Source organism: Phyllostomus discolor, chromosome 12 (genome assembly GCF_004126475.2).
Source record: "Phyllostomus discolor isolate MPI-MPIP mPhyDis1 chromosome 12, mPhyDis1.pri.v3, whole genome shotgun sequence".
Taxonomy (NCBI): Eukaryota; Metazoa; Chordata; class Mammalia; order Chiroptera; family Phyllostomidae; genus Phyllostomus; species Phyllostomus discolor.
Window position 1 is genome coordinate 9,170,314 of NC_040914.2, and position 24,121 is coordinate 9,194,434.

Below are 24,121 nucleotides of genomic sequence, written 5' to 3' on the forward strand. Positions count from 1 at the left end.
GACAGGGGGAGGCAGGCCCCGTGAGGATGGCTGCAGGACCGAGGGGATGTGTAGGAGAGGACAATGGGGAGGCTGGAAGTGGCCAAACAGGGCAAATCCCAAATCCAGGTGGGGCCCCACTGCCGGGCAGTGATGGGCTTCCCGTTCTGCCCAGGGCCCAGTCCTGCATCCTCCAGCCCAGTGGGCAGCCTGCACCAGGGGAGAGGCTCACCAGCAGCCCTGGGGCAGGGCAGACGGGGCAGGGGTGGGACTCCTGATCTGGACCAGAGGTGGCAGAGGGATGGGGTGAGGAGGCTGGGAACTGCTCTGTGACCACGGGAAAATCACTCCCCCTGTGCTTCTCAGTTTCCTCTCCCCTAACTTGGGGAGTGAGGGGCAGTCACATTAGATGGCCCAGAGGACCCCTCCACACCTCGTGCGCCCTGGTCCTCTTGGTGGGCAGCTGTCTTGTCTTGAGCAAGTTGGCCAGGGCCTAGGGGAGAAGGTCCCCAGCTTGGACCTCCCTGCCTCTGACCTCAGTGCTGGCCCTGACCGTAGCCCTCAGAGTGTCCATCTGCCTCCTCCACACCACCTTCCTCAGCTCGACCTTTGCAGCCTTTCCTGGCCCCACAGCAGCCCCGTTTCTTCGTGGGGAAACCTGGGGGCCCTGGAAGGGAGGATGCTCATTTCCCTTCCGGGGCGGGGCCTGGTTCCCAGAGAAAGGTCGAGGCCACTGTCAGCCTCAGCCTCTCCGCCCCTCTGCCCCTCCGTCTCTCCCGAGTCAGTCTTTCCTCTGCTACGGGCTTCACATGCTCCCAGAACGATTTCACACAAATCCACACACCACTGTGCAGAATTATACAAGTAATAACTTTGTTAATTGCCCCAGTTTTTTAAGAAGCATTTTATTTTGGAGAAGATGCTAAAGTAGAAAGAAGAGCATAATGAAAATAACCCCCAGGTCCCCATCAATCAGCTTCAACAATTACCGATTCATGAACCGGCTTGCTCTTTCAACAGCTGAAATAAATGTGTGTTGTTTTTTTTTTTAATGGAAATTTCATGAATGGAAAACCAAAATCACTTGCCATGGAAATAAATACGACTGTTAAAATGTACCTAGAGACGCGTGCCTGCCACCGGGTTTTGCCGGAGGCCCGCTCTCTGTGAATAAGGCAGTGGGCCCGCTGACAGAGCCGTTCCGAAGCTAGCAGGAGTGAAGTTGCTCTGAAGGAGGAATAGTGTCCTTGCCGTGGTTGCCAATGTTGTTTATTTTTTAAAAAACCCAACTTTTAATTAAAATATGACACCGACATAGATCCTCAGTGAACGGTTCTGTGGGTTTTCACAGACTGAGCAGCCCTGTCTCCAGCACCAAATCACGACAGCAGAACACGACAGTCCTCCAGAAGGTCCTTAGTTCCCGCCCGGCGTGAAGCCACTGCCCCTGGCTTCTGACACTCACTGCTGCTGCGTGCTGCACCCCACACCCCTAAAACTTGCTGACATTTGTGTCCCATACTTAGGGGCACGCCGCTCGCCCTCTGTCGTCTGACCTTTTCTGGGCCCCTGTCTCTGTCCTTCACGGCCTGCATTCCAAAGGCCCCGCCCTCGCCACACTGCTGTGTCACCTTGCTCAACTGCAAAGCAAAATGATGCTGAGACACTGGGCGGCAGGATGATCCCAGATGTCCCCTCTGGGCCTCCTCCCATTCCCGTGTGTCCTTTACCAACTGATGCCCCCAGGGGAGCTCACCATTGTCGGGCTTTTTATGTAGGAGAGGAGGGGGGCCAGGGCCGTGCTGGTCTGTCCAGTGTTTTCCATGCAAGATGCCCTTGCATCCTACGAAGAAATGAGGAGGAGCTCAGGGGGCCTCGGGGGTGCAGGATGACAGCTGGCGGCATCGGGCCACATGGGGCCTGCGGGTGTGTGCTTTCATTGTCCCGCAGCGGTTCCGCTGTAGATTTTAAACTCTGTGGCTGGCGGGAGCAGTAGGAGATGGTCAGGCCTTTCCTGCGGGCGGGCGGATGGGCAGCCTCTTCAGCCTGCCCGTTGCCCTCTGCCCAGGTCGCCCATTCATGCAGCCTGCCGGTTGCTGCCTGCTTTTGAATCTGTGGCCCCAGGCTCTAAAGCAGTGTGTGTCTGTGTGTGTGCTGAATATCCTAAGGCCCTTTCTTCCAATGAAATATTAGTGCATTGGACAAATAAGAGATGCGCCTCTGGCTGAGGCAGATGAGGGCTCTGGGACCCAGACCCCCTTATTTGAGATCCCAGGGCCCTGTGGCCTCACTTCCCATTTCACACACAGGGAACCTGACGCCCGAGAGGGGAAAAGTGCCCTCCAAAGGTGGCCCTGTCCTGTAGGGAGTTCGGGTGCAGGGGGTAAGGTAGCCCACCCACCTGATGAGGAAACAGGCGAGGGGGCGGCCTGAGGCCCCAGCTGACCAGGGCAGGGTCTGGTCTCCACACCCCTGTCTGCTTCTCCTGTGCCGGCCGGAGGCTGCCGTTGCCACACAAGTGCCCTCTCTTTGGTTCGCAGGTGGGCATTCTCTCTGGCCTCCACTTAACATTCTGGGGTCCCGGACCCTGCCTCTCTCCTCCCCAGATCAAGGCTGAAGACCCCAGTGGCGACTCAGCCCCAGCAGCACCCCCGCCCCCCCAGCCGGCTCAACCACATCTGCCCCAGGCCCAGCTCATGCTGACGGGCAGCCAGCTTGCCGGGGTAAGTACTCGGGGAGGTCAGAGACAGAGGCACAGGCCAGCCGCCACCATCTGTTACAGGACTGGTGGCCTAGGTGTCCGTCCAGGGCCACAGCCACTCTCTGCCGTCTGCCACGTGCCCTCTTCTGCCTCCTGGAAGACTTGCTTCCTTACCTGTTTGGCTCAGGCACTAACCCCTCTCTGCCTTCTCTGCTCCCCATGCCCCCCTGCGCCCCGCTGCCTCGCCCACCCCACAGCTCACGGCACTGATGCCCGCCCAGCAGCAGCTCCTCCTGCAGCAAGCACAGGCCCAGCTCCTGGCCGCCGCCGTGCAACAGTCCAATGCCGCCGCCGCCGCTGCCGCCTCCTCCACCTCCTCCTCCTCTTCCTCCTCCTCCTCCTCTGCCTCCTCCTCAACCTCGCAGCCCCCAGCCTCCTCTGGGGGAGGCGACCTGCCACAGCCACAGCCTGCCAGCCAGTCCCCGGGGACCCCACAGCTCACCCTGTCCCAGCCCATCCAGCTCACAGCACAGGTAAGGGTGGCCCGGGAGCACAGCCCCCCCAGTGGAGGGCCCACAGGGTCACGCAGCACTGACTGGTCCTTGTGGACTGTTCCCACCACCAGCCACATGCCAGGCAGCTCCCAGAAACCCTAGGAAGCCTTGGGAGCTGCTGCCCCCACCTCTCAGAGGGGCAGAGCAAGGCTCAGAGAGGGGACATCCTCCACGGATGGAGCACTTCCCACAGCGACCGCTCTGCGGATGGCTTTCTCTCTCTCTCCATGGAACCCCCAGGCTAAGTGCTTTCTGTGCCCCTGGCTGAGGGACCACAGCCACCTGGGAAGTTGGGCTAATTGTTCTCGACGTGTAGCTGAAGAAGCAGGGGTCACCGCATGAACGGTGCCCGTGTGGCTGCAAACCAAAAGGCTCAGAGTCAGAATTAGGGCCTCACGTTGCGTCCCCATCTCAGTCAGGGCACCGCTCCTTCAGAAAAGGGGTCTGCGATCTCTGAGTCAGGGAGTCCTGCATCTTTTCTCCGCATTCTGGCAACTTCTGGACATCAAATACTGAGTTAGGGGCCGTCTTAGTGTCTTGGGGCTGCCATAATGAAGCCCCACAAACTGGGCGGCTTAAAACAGCAGACACTTATCGCTACAGGCCAGCATCCGAAATCAAGGTGTGCGCTCTCTGAGGGCTCTAGGGGAGAATCCCTCTTTGCTCCTATTAGCTCCTGAGGGTGCAGAAACCCTTGGTGTCTTGGAGATGGATGCTCCAACCTCTCCCTCTGCCATCTTCCCTCTGTGGGTGTCTCTCTCTGTCCAAATGTCCCCTTCTTACAAGGACACCAATCATTAGATTAGGGACCACCCCAATGACCTCCCTTTAACTTGATTACATCTGCCAAGACCCCATTTCCAAATAATGTCATATTTATAGGCACCAGGGGTTAGGACTTCCAACATATCTCTTTTGGGGACACGATTCAACCCTTGGCTGTGGCGGACAGATTTCCCACAAGGATAACAGACGGGAGCAGAGGAGGAGCTGGGCAGGCTTCTCCTTCCACTGGGTCTGCTCTTGCCAGACCCCCGCCCCCCCCCCCACACCTACACCTGTCCGAGTCACCCATGTGCGCGGACCTTCCTGGTTTCTGCAAGCATTGGAACCTGTGGCCCGTGTGCCAAGGCGGTGAAGGTCCTGAGAAATCCCACAGCAAGGAATCCCGTCTAACCTCCCTTAGCCCCGTGATTCCCACAATGGCCTCTCAGCAGTTGCCTCTCTCTCTCTCCCCCCACCCCCTTCTGTGGAAGCTCAGGCAGACGCTGCTACTCCAGGGCGCTGTTCGGGGCCCATGAGGCTGTTCCCTGGACAGAGTTCTGCCTCCCACGGGCCTTTTCACCACTGACAAGTGCCCTCCTTAGGGACTGTCCTTCACACCGAGCTGGTTGTCTGTCTCGTGAGAGCTTCCTGCCTCTGGGCCTGGTTCTGCAGGAACCCACAGAGCCATCCGTGCCCACGGCTCCGTAACTTATCTTCCGGACGTAGCCTCCCAGTGCCGGGCTCACCACAGTAGCCATAACAAGAGGCTGTGCGGTACGGCCTCGGCAGCAGGCACTGTGCTAATGTGACCGCCTTGAATCCACAAACCACCACGGCCAAAGCTCTGAGGGGCAAAGTGACTTACCTGCCCCAGGTCGCACTGTGAACACGAGTGGCAGAGCAAGCAGCCTGGGAGTCCAGAGCTCTGGTCACAGGACCTGGGGCCGCTGTGTGTAGCTGTCCATCCAGGGACCTGTGTCCTGCCCCTCCCCACCCCCCGCCGCCCCGGCCCCCGAGATCCCAGCTGCAGGCGTTCCATTTGCCTCATCGCACAGGTGGCTCTTCGCCGAGCAGCACGGAGGCTCCGGGCTCCACACTGCGTCTCGAATCTTGGTGTCTTTGTCCTTGTCCTTCGTTCCACCTGCAAGTCCGCTCCCTCCCTTACCCTGACAGCTCCTCTTCATCCTTCAAGACCCAGTTGGGAGTCCACACCTCCAGGACGTCTTGATGACGTCCCTCCCCCCAGCTGGCTTGCTTTCCTGCCCCCTCTGGGGGCCTGAAGCCCAGCCCTCTCCTTCTGGCCACCCAGGGCTGTGTCCCACTCTGCCCGAGGAAGTCTCTGTTGAAAGAACAAAGATGGCAGGGAGGAGGAAAGACAGGGCCACCTAGCTCAGGCCCAGCCTGGCCACCATCTGCTGTGAGCAGCAGACACCGCCATGTTCATGCACCCCTAGAGTGCCGTGCCCCAGGCTCCCCGCAGACCGCAGCAGCGGGCTGACCCCTGCCACCTGCCGTCCCACCAGGCCTGATCCTCAGGGTCTCCTGAGCCCCTCACTGCCAAGCCCCCTCCTCTTGTTCCTCCCACCCCAGCTTCCCTCAGCTCATCTTGCCTGTCCGTCCTCCTCAAGTGCAAAGCTGGGCCAGGTTTGTTTTCTGGAAGTTCTGTCGCCCATGACCTCTTCCCACCACAAATGTGTATTCTGTTCTGCTGGTGTGCTGGCACCCTGCTGGGCCCAGGCTGTGGCAGGGACCATGTTTCTCCTGCCCTGGCTGCCCACTGAGGCAAGCCAGGCCCCAGCCTGCGTCTCGTGCCTGCTGATTCCGCTTTCCGTGGCTGCTCAGCTCTGCCCTGCGGTCGCTGCCCGTCCTCCCGCGTGCCAGGCCCTGGAGTCAGGGATGACTCAGGCTCATCCTTGGCCCTGAGGGCACCCAGTCTGATAGGGAAACAAATACACCGAAGAACCACTAAAATGTTTCCACTGAAAAATACTAAGAAAGTCAAAAGCACCCTAACCTGATCCCTTTGTTTTTAATTGTATTTATTGCTGCTAGAGAGGGAGGGGAAGGGGTGCAGAGAGAGTCGATGTGGTGTTCCACTCAGTTAGGCATTCATCGGTTGCTTCTTGTGTGCGCCCTGACCAGAGACCAAACCTGCAACCTCGGCATATCGGGACAGCGTCCTAACCAACTGAGCCACATGGCCAGGGCCGCTAACCCTGTCACTTTAAAATTATAAAAAGTACAAAGGGAAAGTCCCCCTTCTGTCCCTCTAATGCCAGTTTCCAAAGTAATGTTGGTTAAACTGTTTGGCAAGAACTCTCTCTGCATTTTCCTAGCTTGTCCAGATAAAGGCATGGTTAGCATACAGTTTTATAATTTGTGTGTTCAGCCCTTGGCACAAAGCTTTCCACAGAGGGGGCTGCATGGGTGTTTACTGAATCAATGAGAGATGTGTGGCTGCAGCTTTCAATCAAGAGTAGGGGAGAGGTCTCTCCAGAGGAGTCATTCAGAACGTCTGGGCTAGGGGTAGGTATTGATTGAAAATTTACATTAACTGTTAAAACATCATTTTGTATTTGGAGACAGAGGAAAAAATCTCTATTTTCGTAATATGGTCATGGCAAACAGAACTTGACAGGGAGGATCTAGTGAAGACAGGTTTCCTGGAGAAACCAGTGGGTGTGGTGGGAAGCAAAAGGTGACCTATGTCTGAGGGAGTCAGGAAGGCTTCCAGGAAGAGGCAGTATCTGAACCAAGGTAGGGCAAATCACAGTTTACCTGGTGGGCCCTGACCAGGTAGCTCAGTTGCTTGGAGTACTGTCCCGATAGGCCAAGGCTGTGGGTTTGATCCCCAGTCAGGGCGCATACAATAGTCAACCAGTGAATGCATAAGTAAGTGGAACAACAGAAGTTGATGCTTCTCTCTCTCTCTCTCTTTAAAATCAATAAATATTTTTTAAAAAGAATTTACTAGGTGGGCAAGCTGGGGAAAGGGCAGTGGGAACATTCTAAGGGTGGGCTCAGGGAGTTGCTGGTGGGAGCTGTGTCGGGAGACAGTGAAGGATGAGATGGGAGAGGGTGTCAGCTGGGCCACTCCAGGCGGCTGACAAGAATAGGGAGTATTTGGCTTATATCACTGAACAGGCTCAGGCTGGCGGTCAGGGACCCGTCTCCCTTTTCATCCTGGGAAAGGCAAGATGGGTGCCAGAACTTGTGAACTTGTAGCCACCCTGCCCAGGGAGATAAAACACACCCTGTAGCCAGGTGTGGCCAGGTTTGAGTCTGTTCCCCCCATCCCAGAGAGGGTGGGGTTAGTCTCAGCTGGACCGTCTGAGAGTGGGGGAGGGCAAGTCCCCAAAAAGAAGAGATGGGTCCTATTGCTTGCAGAATGGGCGGTGGGTGCCAGGCCAGCCACACCACCCACCGGAGGGTGTGGGGTGTGTCCCAGGAGCCTGGCCGAGGCATGCTGGGCTCCATCGTTCCTGGGTTGGGATTTGCTGTGGCTCATCTATCCTGGAGTTTTAGCATGAAGTAGCATGACTGTAACCTGTATTCCACATGTAGGCAGTTTTCCTCCTCGTTGAATGGTGCTCGGTGGTGTTCTGTCCCAGGCACTGGGACTTCCTGGGCTCCACGTGGCAGGGCCAGCCTCTGGGGGACACTAGTGCGTAGAAGGCATAGAAGAGCCCACCATAGAGTCAGACCATTTCTGTTCATACCTTCCCTGCCCACTCTTTTTCTTTAAAGATTTTATTTATTTATTTTTAGAGAGAGGGGAAGGAAAGGAGAAAGAGAGGGAGAGAAACCTCAATGTGTGGTTGTCTCTCACGCACCCCCAACTGGGGACCTGGCCTGCAACCCAGGAATGTGCCCGGAATGGGAATCGAACCGGCGACCCTTTGGTTCAGAGGCCAGTGCTCAATCCACTGAGCTGCACCAGCCAGGGCTATCCCCCTACACACACTTTTAAAACTTTTTCTAGTGGAGTGACTGGAAAAATCATAGTCACTTATTCATTCAACTAACACTTATTGAGCACCATGTGTATGCCAGGTGCCCACTCATGGCCCAGAGGGGACGGCTGTGAACAAGGGAGAGGACCTTCTGTTCTAGTGGGGAGATGGACAGTAAACAAGTAAACAAGCTGACAAAACAAGACTGTGTTAGAGTGAGTGTAATGAGGAAAATGAAACTGGGTGGTGCTGAAGAGGAAGGAAGCCACTTTTAATAGGGTGGTCAGGAAAAGTTTCACTGTGAAGGTGGCCTTTGAGAGCCGAGGCCTGAATGAGTTAGTCATGAAAAAGCTGGGGGAGAGCTTGGGGAAGGGCAGCAGCCAGTGCAAAGGCCCTGAGGCAGAAAGCAGCTTGTCTGGTTCAGGGCCCAGAGGAAGGGGGCGTGGCTGGAGCACAGCTAGTGAGTGGAAGACAAGTAAGAGGTGAGGGGGTGGCAGGCAGGACCAGCTTCTACGGGGCCTTGTGGGGCCTGATCAAGGAATTCGGAATGTATGAAAAGTTTGATGGGAAATGGGGTTTTTTAAATAGGTGAGTGGCCCTTGCCACCCGACGGACCCTCAACAAAGCTCCCTCCAGATGCCGCAGGGAGAAGGGACTATGGGGGTGGAAGTAGAAGCGAGGAGTCCAGTCCCTGCGGTCATCCAGATGGGAGAGTGGGTGACGGTGGGGGCCCAGGTGCCATTTGGTGTTGTCAGATAGGTCAAGGGTGACTCCTAGGGCTTCGGCATCAGCATCTGTGTGGTGGTCAGGTGGTTTTCTGAGATGGGCGGCGAGGTGGGGAGGAACAGGAAGGCCAGGGTAGGGAACCAAGAGTTTCGCTTTGGACAGTGCGATGTGAACAGCATTAATCATCCAAGTGGAGACGTCAAATAGGCAGACAGATACAGGAGGCTGGGGCTCAGCAAGGGCCTGGGCAGGGACTGGAGTTGTTAGTTGTCAGGAAGAGGATGGAATTAATGGCCAGAGAGGGCTTCCACCTGTGGGAGCTCATGGTCAACGAGGTGACGTGAGGGGTGACGTGAGGGGTGACGTGAGGGTGCAGGGGTAGCAAAGGGTCGTGTTGGAGGAGTATGCTGAGACTTCCAATGTGCTTTGTGGATTGTACTATTCCTCAGGCCTCAGAAGCACCCAGTGGAGAATTTGATATTATTACCCCCATTCTGTAGATGAGAATACTGAGGTCCTGGGAGAGAAATGTCTTTGCAATAATGATTGCCATTTAGGGAGGATCTCATAAGTGAACATGGGTCAGTCTAAACTTTCTACAAATGTGTCATTTAATTCCTTTCACGGCCCCTTGAGGTCAGAATTATTGAGGTGCCACCTGAGGAAGCTGAGGCTTGAAGAGGGCGAGGTGCCCACAGTCCCACGGTGTGTGAGGAACAGAGTCAGGTTTCTGGCTATCTCCAGGGCCTGGGTCTTTCCAGGACACCGCACATTGTCACCCTCTACAGTGAGGGAAGCTGAGGCCACAGGGAGTGGCTATCCCCCAAGTCACACAGCGAGAAGCAGGCAAGAGGGCCAAGGTCAAGCCCCCTAGGTTCTCAGCCGGAAGGGGCCCCTTGCCCCCTTCTAGTCCACCCTCTGCACTGTTCTGGGCAGGTGGGGCACAGTTTTGCCCAGATTGCCCCCAGGACAGGTGCTCACTGCCTTCCCAGGCGGTCCATTCCTCTCCCTGGACGAGCGGACACAGTCTCACCCTCATTTTGAACACAGCCGGTCACAACATAATTCACATGGTCTCCAGACCCCACCCCTTCCTGCCCTCCCTACTCTGGACTTAACTCTAGGCTGTCCATGTCTTAGAACTGGTCATAATTGGTCTGATCAGAGATGGCCAGTGGGTGTCGACACACACGCTGGCACCTTTCCATTCATGGTGGCCGCCAGAGCAGGTGTGGGGGCCTATGATGGGGTCCAGGGGAGTCTTCCCCGCACGCAGGAGCAAGGGGCTGCACCTGGGCTGGGTGCAGCCGCTGCTCTGGGCTCACGCCTCCTCTAGTTCTTCCCCGAGGTGGAACCAAGCCAGATGGGAAAACGAACAGGTCACCTGTGTGTCATATCAACCGTGTGCCTCAGTCTTTCTGTCCCCAATCTGTCCCCAAGATCCCAGCTGCAGCGAAGCACAGCCTGTTCCAAACACCAGCAGTCCTAGGTTTTACCTCATTCTCACCGATGGCCCGTTCGGTGCATGCACTGGGGTGGGGGTGATCAGAACACAGGAATGAGCAAGAATGGGCCTCTTTGCTTCTCGGCTTTGATGGGGTGTGCTAGCCCTCTGGGTTAGAGACTCACCGAATATCCTGGCAGCTGCCCTTTCCGCCATAGTCCCTCAGCGCTTGCGCTTCCTCTAACTTCCCTACCGGCTGACGTCCACAAGTGTCTTCAGAGCACACCCTGTCTTTAGATTGTGGAGAAATGGGGCCACCTACTGGCCAACCCCAGTTCTGAGCCAGCTCACTGTTCACCCAGAACCTCTCTCATTCTTTAATTCCCTTCGTAAACAAACATGTAGTGAACATTCCCAAGTCCAGGCACCTTCTGCATGGGGGACACAGTGAGGAATAAGGCAGCCAAGTCTGTGCCCTTGTGGGGCCGGCATCCACGCTCGATGCAGAGACAGGAAGCTGACAACTGCTATGAAAGAAAGGAAAAAGGCAGTGGGCTGGAGACTGACTGAGGGAAAGGAAGACTCCTTATACGAGTGAGCAGCCGGGGGAGGCCTCTCTGAGGAGGGGGCATTTTACAGACACTTGAGTGATGAGGAGACTGGAGTGATGCGCAGATCAAAAAGGGGAGGAAGGCTCTGGCTTGGTGGCTCAGTCGGCTGGAGCATCATCCTGTACACCAAAAGGTTGCACTGCAACCTTTCCTGGTCAGGGCACATACCAGAGGGAACCAATCAATGTTTCTCTCTAATATTGATGTTTCTCTGTCTCTGTCTCCATCTCTGTCTCTCTGTCTCTCTCTCTCCTCTTTTCCTCTCTAAAATTAATAAACATGTCTTCAGGTGAGACATGGATTTAAAAGGGAGGAGGTACAAAGCAACAGCACTTACAAAGGCCCTGAGGTGGGGACTTCTTTCTTGGCCTCAGTAACAGGAAGGAAACCAGTGTGGCTGGATTAGAGTTTGGATTAGAGTTAGGGAGTGACAAAGTCAAGGAGGTGAGGGAGGAGAGGCAAGCAGGGGCTGACTCACGCAGGGCCACGGCAAGGAGTTGGGTTATATTACAAATGTGATGAAACCAAAGGAAGTTTTCTGGTTTGATTAATATTTTAGAGCAGGAACTAGGGTTCCATGGAACTTCCCCCAGGGTCTGTGGATAAAATTCAGGGGAGTCCATGAACTCGGATGGGAAAACAAATGTCTCGATTTTTACTATCCTCTAGCCAAAACCACAGTATTTTCTTCTATTATGAATATGGGAAGTTGCCTGCAGTGACAGCAGTACGTGGGCTTTGTCCCCAATGGGACACACAGCTATTTCCATATTCTGTACGGTTGTTGTAGGTCTCTTAAAGTACTATTTCCACTCACTGCTGCTTTGAGATTGCAGTCATTATCCCTATTGCCCGATCTTAAGTAATGTGCTGATTAAGGAAACCCACAGATTATGATCATCACAATTTAAAATACTTTTGGTGATTGTATATTATACTTTATGCATTTTCTAAAAAGATTTTATTTGTTTATATTTAGAGAGGAAAAGGGAGGGAGATGGAGAGAAACATCGATGTGAGAGAGAAACATCAATGTGTGGTTGCCTCTTGCACGCCCACAACTGGAGACCTGGGCTGCAACCTGGGCATGCACCCCGCCTGGGAATTGAACTGGCGACCCTTTGGTTTGCTGTACAATCATCCCACTGAGTCACACCAGTCAGGGCTATGCATTTTTTTCTTTGTGAGAAGGGGCAGTTGGTTTTGTGAGACACCAAAGAATTTAGAGCACAACACTTTAGAATGCTCTGGGTGGGACTTGTGGTGGATGGGATGGGTGGGGGCAAGAGGATGGGGACAAGGCAACCAAGGCGGACCCCCAAGTTCACAGTATGAGTAATGGATGGGCTGTGGATAAATTCCTCATTTGGACTCCTCAATGCAATACCCCACAGCAAACTGAGTTTCATCTTCTCCAACCCCTCCCTCTTCCTGCTGATTCAGAAAGAAATCTGCAGACATCACCCTTTTGGGCTTTTGGGGAGAAAGGAGGCCTTTCACTGAGTGTCGGTCAAGCTTGGGAAAGACAGGAGTTAAATATCTTAATTAACAAGCTAAGGGTTATAGAAAATCAGGAAGATGCTAGTAATAAAACTTTATTTCTGTTCTTATTTGATTCAATTCAGTGCTTTTAATGGGGCCTTACCAGGCCCTGTTAAATTTTAAGGATGCAAGAAGAATGAGACATGGGCCCTGGCAGGGTAGCTCAGTTGGTTAGAACATCGTCCTAATACATCAAGGTTGTGGGTTCCATCCCACAACCAATGGTTCACATACAAGAATCAACCAATGAGCCCTGGCTAGTGTGGCTTAGTGGGTTGAGTGCTGGCCTGCAAACCGAAAGGTTGCTGGTTCGATTCCCAGTCAGGACACATGCCTGGGATGTGGGCCAGGTCCCCAATTGGGGGCATGCAAAAGGCAGCCAGTCAATGTATGTCTCACACATCAATGTTTCTCTCCGTCTCTCTAAAAATAAATAAGTAAAATCTTTTAAAAAGAAAAGAATCAACCAATGAGCCCTGACCAGCATGATTCATGGGGTTGGGCATTGTACTGCAAACCGGACTGTCGCCAGTTTGATTTCCGGTCAGTGCACATGCCTGGATTGCAGGCCAGGTCCCTGGTTGAGGGCATGCAAAAAGTAACCAATCAATGTTTCTCTCCTTCTCTTTCTCCTTCCCTTGCCATCTGTCTATAAATAAATAAATAAATAAAATCTTTTTAAAAAGAGAATCAACCAATGAATGCATAAATAAGGGGAACAAATTGATGTCTCTTCCCTTCCTCCTTCCTTTCCTTCTTCTGTCTCTAAAATCCGTTAGTCAATCAATGAGTAAGGAGGAATGAGACATGGTGCCTGCCTTCTAGAGTTTCAGTCTAGCAGAAGAAAGTATGTGTAAGCAAACGCAGTGCATCGTGAGAAATGCAGAGTGGAGCAGGTGGGCAGTTTTGTGGGGCCTGACTTTTATACAATTTCCAGGGTCTTTTAGGGAAAAAGAGACCAAAATTAGGCACGGGGTCTTGGAAGGGTCCATCGTAAGTGGGGGCTAAAGCCCAAGCTTCCCTCACTTCAGGGTCAGTCCGCATGTAGGAGGGAGGCAGCCATGCAGCTTTTATTGATGGGTGGGTAGGGGCATTACGTAAGGGAAGGCAGAATGGACACAGTTTCAAAGGATAGAGCGTTAGCATTCAAACCCCATAAGCTGTGGCCTTAGACGATTAGCCATAAGAGTGAGAAAGGTGAAAGGTCGGGAGCATCCAGGTACTCCATCCATTTTCCAAAGCACACAGACAAAGCAGAGACCTTTGCAGGTAGACAGGGAACAGCCTTGAAATGTGGCAAGACGACTGGCTTCAAGCAGGAGCCTAAAGAAGTGTCTTCCTATGGTCTATTGGCCATGTCAGAACTAAGGAAATGTAATGGTCAATTCATGAGAAAGAAACATCTGAGTCGTCTCTGGGAGGAAAAAAAAGGAATGTGGCAAGATGAATGACTGGGAAAGCAGAGATGCTGGGCGGAAGTGACTGATCAACATTTCTTTCTTTATTTGGACTAAGTAAATGTTCAAAGTTCAAGAGGTACAGAGGGTTTACAGTGTTGCCGATTTCCGGTAGTTTCCTAGATCTAACCCATGCATGCCCAAGCAGAATCCTAGATGTAATTTTTTAAAAACACAAACAGTAGCACACATCACACCCACTGTTCTGCCTCTTGGAGGCAACAGAACATCTTGGAGACTGCTCTGCATCAGGGCACAAAGAGCACCCCCATTATTTTTCGTGAGTGCCGAATATTCCGTTGCAAAGCTCCGCCCTGATGCACTCACGTGTCCCCTACTGCTGCGTACTCAGACTGTTTCCACTCCTGCTGAAACACCACTCGCAGCTGGGAAATACCCTTCTAGGGAGGTTACTCTGCACGGGTGTGAGTACATCCCTAAGATAAATTCCTAGATGTGGGATGGCTGAGTCAAAAGGTATGTGCGTTTGTGACTTTGATAGACATTGCCAAATTACTCTCCCCCCGGCGACGTGCAAGAGCGTTCCCCTCACACCCTACCAGAGTGTGTCAGGCACTGTTATCTTTGCTGACCTGAGAGTTAAAAATAGTGTCTCGGTGCTGGTGTAGCTGTGTTTATCTTATTGTGAGTTACCCTGAATATTTTTTCATTCAGAGCTGTTTTTATTTCCTGTGCTGGGCAGTCACCAGGCCTCTCTGCTGACCAGATTACTATTGGGTCATTAGGTTTTTTTCTTATTGATTTTGAATTGCTGTTCATATATTGAGAAATAAGCACTTAGTGTTGATTCCTTTCATTTTCCCCCAGTGGTTCACCTCCTGGGACATTAAGTTGGTCTTTGGAATAAAAATAGTATTGGGAGGAATTGAGGAGCATGTGTCGTGCCCCCCAGTTTCTCGGAAGGAAAAAATATTATATATTTTTAACATTTTTAAAAAGATTTTATTTATTTATTTTTAGAGAGGAAAGGGAGAAAGAAAGAGAGAGAGAGAGAGAGACATCAATGTGCGGTTGCTGGGGGTCATGACCTGCAACCTAGGCATGTGCCCTGACTAGGAATCGAACCTGCGATGCCTGGTTTGCAGCCTGCACTCAATCCACTGAGCTACGCCAGCCAGGGTGGAAAAAATATTTTAAGTGTAGGGTGGGGAAAAAGTAGGTTTACAGTTGTTCGTATGGAAGCTACTACAATAATTAATAAATAACAATACAAGAATTAGCTGTTTGCCATATTCATAACTGTAAACCTACTTTCGCCCCAGCCTGTAATTTGCAGTTATACTTGAAAGTTGCTAATTATGAAACATCAGTCTCGGTTCACTTTAACAAACGTATGTGGAGTGCCTGCTGGGTGCCAGAGGCTGTACTTGGAACTGAGATCACAGCAGCAACCAGCAGTCGCCCCCATGCTCTCACTCTCACGACCTGACACCAGGATGAAAGAGTAAACAGAAGGGGCATCTCGAGAGGGTGATAAGTCTTAGGAAGGAGGTGAAATGAAGGTGATGAAGGGAGGTGTGGTGCTGGGCTGGTTGGGATCAGGGGGTCATCTCCAAAGAGATGACTTTGTGTTAGGAGCTGAGTGACAAGAAGGACCCCGGCTAAGGGCAGGAACTGGAACTGCCTGGCAGAGGGAACGACACACGTAAAGGCCCAGAGGTGGGCGTTGGGGTCAGGAAAACTAGCACAGGCTTCAGTATAAGGGACCCTAGAGGCCAGGGAAGGAGTTCGGTTGTAGTGGTGTGGGCTACAAGGATCCCCTGAAGCGCTGGCCGGCTGGCTCAGTGGGTTGAAGTGTTGTCCCTGTAGACCAAAAGGTTTCAGGTTTGATTCCTGGGCAGGGCACATACCTAGGTTCTGGTTCCATCCCTGGTTGGGGTGCGTACGGGAGGCAACGGATCAATGTTTCTCTCTCACATCAATCTCTCTCTCTCTCTCTCCCCGCCTCCCTTCCTCTCTCTCTAAAAATCAATTAAAAACATATCCTTGGGTGAGGATTTAAAAAGCAAATCCATTGGCTCATCTGTGTGTGAGGGGATTCTGCTTTTTCTTTTGGAAATCTCCAAACTTAAAGAAAAGAGAAGATACAAGGAACCACACATATCTTCAACCTGCTCGATAGATATCAATATTTTGCCAATCCTCTTTCATCTATATTCTTACTTTTTTTGGTGGAGGGGCTGGATTTATTCCTTTCCCTCTTTTCCTCCTTCATTCCCCTTTTAAAAAATCTTTTCATTGAAGTGTAACAAATACCAAAAAGTGTGCAAATCATAGGCATACAGCTCAGTGACGCTCACTAACTGAGCATGTGCATCTCACTGGCCCTGGGATCCGGAAGCTGAACATGGTAGCTCCCTGGAAGCCCCCTGCAGTCCCTTCTAGTTTCTGCCTCCCAACGTCCAGCATGCAAATGGATCGTGAAAGAGATCACACAGGACGTTCTCTACCGTGACCAGCTTCTTTCACTCATCGTTACATTTGGGAAGCTTCACTGCTGTGTGTCATTGGAGATTGTAGACTGCTCCTCCTCATCGCTGTGGCATTCCACGGGTCACAGTTTATTCGCCCCATACATTGTTGGCGGGTACTTGGGCTACTTCCAGGTCTTGGCTGTTCCAAGCCATTCTGCTACGAGCATCCCAGCATGTCTTTTCGTGAACTCCTGTGCGCACTCGTGCGGGCTCAAGCCCAGGCATGGGGTTTGGCTTTCCTAAATGGTGCCCGTATTCATCCGTTAGAGCTGCCACAACAAAGAACCGCTGGCTGGGTGTCTTAAACCATGGAAATGTATCATCCTCTCGCAGTTCTGGAGGCTGAGCCCAAAATCAAGGTGTTGGCAGGGTTGGTTCCTCCTGAGGGCTGTGAAGGAAGGGTCTGCTTCAGCCTTTCTCCTTGGCTTGTAGGTGGCCAGCTTCTCTCTGTCTTCACATCATCTTCCTCCTGTGAGTGTCTGTCTCTGTGTCCAAATTTCCCCTTTTCATGGGGAAACCAATCGTAGTGGATTAGGGCCCACCCTAGTGACCTCAAGTTAACTGGATCCTATCTGCAAAGATCCCATATCTCAGTAAGGACACCCTCTGGGGGCCTGGGGGGGTGGGGATTCCAACATGTGCATTTTGGGGGGAACACAGTTCAGCCCCTACCAGTGCCAAGATTTCCCAATGTGGTTGTCCAGTCTCCTGACTCACGATGTGCTGGAGTACTTCAAAGTTCATTCCAGACATGATGCCACTTGCCTTGGGCGGTGTGTTTTAAAAGGAGGAAAGACTTGGTCTGATTTACATTTTTAAGCAATTCTATTTGATCCATGGGGCTATAAGACAAGGCAAATATTTCACTAAGAAAGAAAAGTAAATAAAGAGTGAGCCCTCCTGGGATGGCCCAGGTAGGACACTCCGGAAGCCTGGGGTTGGGACAAACCTCCCAGGTGCCCTTAGCTCAGGGGTGCCACTCAGAAGCCCCATGCTCCATCCCTCCCTGACTGGTGCCAGGCCACCCTGTGCAGCACCCTTGGAGGCTCGGGAGAGGCAGAGGGACTCAGGCTGTCTTTCTGTCCACCCCCATCCCTGCCAGGACATACAGCAGCTCCTCCAGCTCCAGCAGCTGGTGCTTGTGCCAGGTCACCACCTCCAACCACCTGCTCAGTTCCTGCTGCCGCAGGCCCAGCAGAGTCAGCCAGGTAAGGCCCCCACCTGATGGCCTCCCTGCCGCCCCCACAGAACTCCCCCTCCCTCTCACCCTGTGTGTCCCCCTTGTCTTCCCAGGCCTGCTACCGACGCCAAATCTATTCCAGCTACCTCAGCAAACCCAGGGAGCGCTTCTGACCTCCCAGCCCCGGGCTGGGCTGCCCACGCAGGTGAGTATCCCTCGAGTGCGCCCAGCTGTGCCAGCAGCAGGGCTGCAGAAGGCTGGGTGAATGAGGGTAGGGTTGGGGCTGAGGGTCTCCTCCCCCTTTGGCCCACCCCACAGCCATGGGGCCAGGACAGGTGTTGGGAGGCCTGGAACCCAGCCCTATTCCACTGCTAATTTGCTGTGGGACCTTAGGGGAGCCCCTCCCTCCGTCTGGATCTTCCTCTGCTGCAGCGACTTTCCACCCATGCGCCGCAAGAATTTTTAAAACACGCAGTACCTGACTACTTAGTCAGGGACACTGACCTTTTTCTTTAGGTTGTCAAATTTAAAAAATGACAACAGCTAACATAATAACAGCCGTCCGGTATGAATGAATCAAAATGATGCCTATTTTGTTATCGGGTTGGCAAAAAATAGTTTTTTGGTGTGCTGCAGAATTTTCGCAGCTTATGTCTGCCATGAGATGCAAAAGGTTGAACATCGTTGCTCTGTAGAATGAGGGGAGTCAACCAGACCAGTGGCACTTAACCTTCTAGGCACCTGGGCTCCTTTGGGAATCTGAGGAAGATTTGGATCTGACCCCCACTGCCCCTGGCTGCGCATGTGCACAAACACAGGAAGTTTGGGGTTAGAAAGCCCTTAGGTTCCAGCGCCTTGGGTCTCTTCCAGGGCTTCAGATGGAAGGTTCTCTGGGGAAGGGTCTGTTGGGTCCTAGTTCACACCCCTTTCCCAGACCAGGCACCAAAAACAAGGGCCCACAGACATGTTTTATTCGGCCCACACCATGTTTTCCAAATTAAATTAGTCGGCAAAATTCCCAGAAAATGCCAGATTCCCACCTTTTCTTTTCTTTTTTAAAAATATTTCATTTATTTATTTATTTTTAGAGAGAGGGGAAGGAAGGGAGAAAGGGAGAGAGACATCAATGTGTGGTTGCCTCTCAGGAGTCCCCAGCTGGGGACCTGGCCCGCAACCCAGACATGTGCCCTGACTGGGAATCCAATCGGCAACGTCTGGCTCGCAGGCCAACACTCAGTCCACTGAGCCACAGCAGCCGGGGCGTCCCACCTTTTCTTGACAAACCAGAAACTCTGGCAACACTGGCCAGTGTCCACACGGCATGGTGGCAGTTGGCGGCTGGCCACTGGCTGGGGCAGGGGCCCTGTCGGCCGGCTATGGGCTCTGTAGGCCGCCTCAGCCTCCTCCTAGACGTCTGGCCTCCAGCGTCTTTCTTCGTTTGTTGCCTGGGCTCTAGACTCTCGTAGTGATCTTTCATAGTCCTTTACAGATTTCAGATTTCCCTCCTACCCATTTTTGTAACAGCCCTTTCAAAAAATAATATGAACTATTTAGAAAGCCCTAAGAGTTTAGAGACTAATGGAAGGATTTGCTGAGATTCTGAAATCCAAAACTGCTCAGAAATTAAGTCGCTCTTGTAACATGAACACTAGAAGTCACTTGGCTGCAAAACCTGTCCTGACCTGATGCTGGGTGGCCAGTGGCTTTTCTTCCTCTCTCTGTCATGGTTCAGGCTTTGCTGAGAGCTGTTAATGTGTCCAGCTGCAGGGTGACGGTTTGATCCTGATGGTGGTGGCAAGGGGGTCGCATTCTATGATATATGCCCCATGTAGGCTTTCTAAAGCCTGAAAATTTTCTGAATTCCCAAATATATCTGGCCCCAGGGTTCTGGATATCAGATCAAGGGCCTGTGTGACCACCGTCCCTGCACCTACCATCTGCTTCAGATCTCTTGTTCTAGGAAGATGAGGCATTCCAGAAAGAGCTATTGCTTCTTTGTAAATCAGTTGCCCTTCCCATCTGCTTTTTAATACTTTTACTTTATTTGCAACCTATCATTTCTTAAAAGGACTTATTTATTTATTTTTAGAGAGAGGGGAAAGGAGGGAGAAAGAGAGGAGAGAAACATCAGTGTGTGGTTGCCTCTCATGCACCCCCTATTGGGGACCTGACCTGCAATCCAGGCATGTGCCCTGACTGGGAATTGAACGGGTGACCCTTTGGTTCACAAACCAGCACTCAATTCAGTAAGCCACACCAGCCAGGGCTCAACTTACCACTTTAAACCAAGTTTCCCCAACAACCCCACAGGGTAGGCAGAGCAGCTGTAATGGTTCCATCCTGCAAAGGGGGAAACTGAAGTCCAGGGAAGTTGAGGCTTGTCGAGTTACCCTCAGTTCCGTAGCAGAGCCAGTCCTGTCTCCCTGTCCAAGAGGACTCACCGCCTCTAGCTCTGGGGAAAGAGCCCTTGGAGCAAGAACCCTCCTTCTGGGAGTTTCCAGGCTGGGAGGGAATCTGCAGAGAGTTCCAGCGTGAGAGGCCCCACGTGGGGCAGCAGAGTGTAACTTTTTTAAAAATATTTTTTTTTCTTAATTTCATTTATTTTTAGAGCGGGGGAGGGACAGAGAAAGAGAGGGAGAGAAACATCAATGTGTGAGGGACATTTGGCGTTGTGGGATGACACCCCACCCACTGAGCTACACTGGTCAGGGCGTAGAGTGTAACCTTGATGAAACTAGCAGCCCAGTGTAGGGGGAGGGGACCTTTTGGGGGCCAATGGGAGGAATTTGCAGGAAGAGGCTGGAAGGCAGAGAGGGAGGGAGGAAGGAAAGGGGGACTGCATAGCCATGGCTGAGCCCCATCCTGGTTCCCCCGTCCTGCATCCCACCCACCTGCCCACCTCACCAGGCCGTGACCCGCCCCATGCTGCCCGACCCGCACCTCTCGCACCCGCAGCCCCCCAAATGCCTGGAGCCACCATCCCATCCCGAGGAGCCCAGTGACCTGGAGGAGCTGGAGCAGTTCGCCCGCACCTTCAAGCAACGCCGCATCAAGCTGGGTTTCACGCAGGTCTGGGGCCACCTGGCTGAGCCAGCGGTGGGCGAGGGGATGAGGGGACAAGACAAACTAGTGGGTGGGGCAAGCCCAGTACCTGAAACCCCTGCCCTGACTGCCACCCTCTCCCTGCCCCCCTGGCCCAGGGTGATGTGGGCCTGGCCATGGGCAAGCTCTATGGCAACGACTTCAGCCAGACGACTATCTCCCGCTTTGAGGCCCTCAACCTGAGCTTCAAGAACATGTGCAAACTCAAGCCCCTCCTGGAGAAGTGGCTCAACGATGCAGGTGGGACTGGGGCTCCCAGGTGGGTGGCAAGCACAGGGTAAGGGGAGGCTCCTTCTCATGCCCCTGTCTCCTCCTGGGCACAGAGACTATGTCTGTGGACTCCAGCCTGCCCAGCCCCAACCAGCTGAGCAGCCCTAGCCTGGGGTTCGATGGGCTCCCTGGTCGGAGACGCAAGAAGAGGACCAGCATCGAGACAAATGTCCGCTTCGCCTTAGAGAAGAGTTTTCTAGCGGTGAGGCCCCCGTCCTGGGCAGCCCCGAGGGCTGGTGGGAGAGTGGGCCGGGGCTAATGAGCCCTCTGCCCGCAGAACCAGAAGCCTACCTCAGAGGAGATCCTGATGATCGCAGAGCAGCTGCACATGGAGAAGGAAGTGATCCGCGTCTGGTTCTGCAACCGGCGCCAGAAGGAGAAACGCATCAACCCCTGCAGCGCGGCCCCCATGCTTCCCAGCCCGGGGAAGCCAGCCAGCTACAGCCCCCATCTGGTACCACAGCCCCTCGGGTGGGGCCGGGGCCCAAAGCTCTGCCACCTCCTTGCTCTGCAGGAGGCACCGTGTGTGAAGCACAATCTGCCTGGTTATCCACGGTGCCCAGAACAGAAGCGGGAGAGTCAGCCTTGTGGACAGGCTGTCACACGGGCAGAGCACCTGTGTCACATAGGGACACAGCATTCCCAGGGGGCTGTGGTCTTATGTGGGGGGTACAAGTGCCCACACACGGATATAGCTGAACAGAGTTATCACAGGGCACAGTCACACAGGGACCAACACCAGCTGGGGATGCAGGCGCACCACCACACAGACACAGGCAGGGACGTCATTACACCCCCGAGAGTGCACTCGGGTCCACAGCCACACACAGACCCGCTCAGGACCAGGCACTTCAGGACACCCCTTTGTTCCATCCAGTGTGAAAAGGGCTGTGACACCACAAAGAGGAGCATCCTCCCCCCTGTGATATGGGGGAGAGAGGGACCGTCTGAGCCAAGTCATAAAGGGCAACAGAGTTAGCCAGGCCCATGAAGGCGGGCGAAGGGACTGGGGTCCACAAAGGCCTAGAAGCTAGAGTGGGTCCAGCCCAACTTGAGGAACCCCAGTACAGTTTAGTGTGGCTGGAGCTGGAATGCATTGAATTGAAGGGGGGTGGGAGTTGGGGAGGGAGCAAAGACCCAAGTAATATCCTGAGGAGTTTGAACTTGAACTTTCACAGTGTGGAGCTAAGGAGGAGTTTTGAGCTGCGGAGGGACAGGGTCGCATTTAGAGTGAAGCTTCTGGGGATGATGGAGGGACGAGACTGGAGGCAGGGAGGCCAAGAAGGAGGCTGGTGGGTGTTCCCAGAAAATTAAGCCATGTGACATCCCAACTCTGATGCAGAGACACAACTAACCCTTAACCCCCTGACACACACTTCAGACCCGCAACTAGATAATATCAAAGGAGAGGTGGGGAGCCCCTCAACTGGGAACTACTTCCTCCTGCCGGTGGCTCAGGATCCCCTAGGCTACATGGGAAGAAAGATGGAGGAAAGCACAACATACACAGAGTACAGTACCCAGAGCCCCGCTCCCCCATCCTGGGGGCAGAGTGGTGGGGGTCATACCCACAGGGAGCACCGCAGGGGCTGCTGGGAGACAGTGGCCTAACCATGCCTTCTCTCCTCTCTCCCCAGGTCACACCCCAAGGGGGTGCTGGGACCCTGCCGATGTCCCAAGCTTCCAGCAGCCTGAGCACAACAGGTCAGGGAGGGCAGAAGTTGGTGGGGAAGAGCACAAAGTAGGCCTGAGCCTGAGGGTGTCCATGGGCCTCAGGGCTGAGCCTGGGGGTGAGGGGGCAGGGAGGATGAAGGGTGGAGGACAGACTCACCCGTTCAGGCCATCGAAAAGCATGGGTTGCTGAAAGGTGATGTGCTTGGGTCCCATTCCTGGCATTCATAAACTCGGTGAACTCCAGAAGTGACTTTACCTCTCTGGGCCTCAGTTTTTATAAAATTGTTGGGAATGTATAATGCATGTGGAAGCTATATGCGTGCATGTATACACAGACATACGAGTGTCAAGTACACACACTCTTTTATACAAAGCCCTCCTTTCCTGGGGACAGGGCATCATACACCATACATAAGAACACTACTTTTAAAAACCCACAACATTGCCCCTTTTCAGGTTAAGAAATAAGTGGAGGTTTTGAAAAACAGTAAGGTGTGCCTGGCACTGTTCTAAATGCTTTTAAAAGAATGTTGACTCATTTAATGCTCATACCCATTACCCCCATTTTCCTGATGAGGGAACTGAAGGCCAGAGAGGTGAAGGCGCTCGCTAGAGGGAACAGGTGGGATGTGACAGAACCAGGAATGGCTGCCACGGCTGTCTGGCCTGAGTCTGGGCTCTGAGCCCTTTCAACCTTCCAATTCCAGAGGCGAAAGCCCAATCACAGCTGCATGCCCCTGTCTGGCCCCTAGAGGGAGCCATAGGGCTTTGTCTTCGGGGTGCCTCCAGTTCTTACACCCCCCCCTCCCGCCCCCAGTTCTTGTCTGTATAAAAAGGAGCCCTGGGTGAGATTCAGGGCAGGCTACAAGAGGCCTTAGGGTGCTAGCACACACTGGGCATAGGGCACGGACTCAGTGAGTGACAGCTGCTCTTACTTTGATGACTGAGGCTGCTGTTACCAGGGCAGTGGCACAAAGAAATGGCCCTGGGAGGATAGGGCGGGAGGCTTAAGTGGGATCTGACTGAGGAGATGCTGGGAGACTGCGGGTGAAGGACGCAGGCAGGGGTCAACCCCAGGTTCCTGCGTGGAGGGCGAGTGCAAGCTGAAGTCTCCCTTTCTCTCTCTCTCTGGCAGTTACTACCTTATCCTCAGCTGTGGGGACGCTCCACCCCAGCCGGACAGCCGGAGGGGGTGGGGGCGGGGGCGGGGCAGCGCCCCCCCTCAACTCCATCCCTTCTGTCACTCCCCCACCCCCGGCCACCACCAACAGCACAAACCCCAGCCCTCAAGGCAGCCACTCGGCTATCGGCTTGTCGGGCCTGAACCCCAGCGCGGGGTAAGTGGGCAGCTGCAGGTGGGGAGACTGTGGGGAGAAGCAGGATCGCTGCTACTTCCAGGGTGGGTAGCTGAGCCCCAGCTCTTCTGGCAGCCCTGCCCTTGCTAATGCCTCTGCTTTGCCTCTTGCAGAAGCACAATGGTGGGGTTGAGCTCCGGGCTGAGTCCAGCCCTCATGAGCAACAACCCTTTGGCCACTATCCAAGGTGCGTGCTGCCTCATGTCACTCCCATGGTCACCAGCCCCACCCCTGTGGGCCTCGAGCCCCTCCATTGCTGCTCCAGCCATGCCACCCTGCCCCTGCTCACTGCATTGCTCGCCTCTTCATACCC

At 53.6% G+C, this 24,121-nt stretch overlaps 3 protein-coding genes and 1 non-coding gene across 10 annotated transcripts in view; 2 read left to right on the forward strand and 2 right to left on the reverse strand.

Moving 5' to 3' along the window:
* LOC118497666 (carcinoembryonic antigen-related cell adhesion molecule 21-like) overlaps positions 1-24,121 on the reverse strand; it is an 834,765-nt gene that overhangs the window by 488,692 nt on the left and 321,952 nt on the right. The gene's annotated exons all lie outside the window — the stretch shown is intronic.
* LOC118497667 (carcinoembryonic antigen-related cell adhesion molecule 1-like) overlaps positions 1-24,121 on the reverse strand; it is a 746,496-nt gene that overhangs the window by 483,497 nt on the left and 238,878 nt on the right. The window lies entirely within an intron of this gene.
* Positions 1-24,121, forward strand: part of POU2F2 (POU class 2 homeobox 2) — a 77,864-nt gene that overhangs the window by 49,201 nt on the left and 4,542 nt on the right. Inside the window, exons 6-15 of one of the 7 annotated variants that reach the window (XM_036012831.1) lie at positions 2,520-2,702; positions 17,330-17,435; positions 17,521-17,612; positions 20,315-20,476; positions 20,608-20,749; positions 20,833-20,981; positions 21,057-21,233; positions 22,417-22,483; positions 23,589-23,790; positions 23,922-23,995. In XM_036012831.1, the coding sequence (XP_035868724.1) occupies positions 2,520-2,702; positions 17,330-17,435; positions 17,521-17,612; positions 20,315-20,476; positions 20,608-20,749; positions 20,833-20,981; positions 21,057-21,233; positions 22,417-22,483; positions 23,589-23,790; positions 23,922-23,995 (1,354 nt within the window). The remainder of the gene's footprint in view (positions 1-2,519; positions 2,703-17,329; positions 17,436-17,520; positions 17,613-20,314; positions 20,477-20,607; positions 20,750-20,832; positions 20,982-21,056; positions 21,234-22,416; positions 22,484-23,588; positions 23,791-23,921; positions 23,996-24,121) is intronic. The other 6 variants (XM_036012830.1, XM_036012832.1, XM_036012833.1 and 3 more) reach the window with 6 other exon arrangements.
* LOC114511791 lies at positions 13,546-13,680 on the forward strand. The gene has a single exon (XR_003685756.1). It is a non-coding gene; the product is annotated as a small nucleolar RNA SNORA2/SNORA34 family (small nucleolar RNA).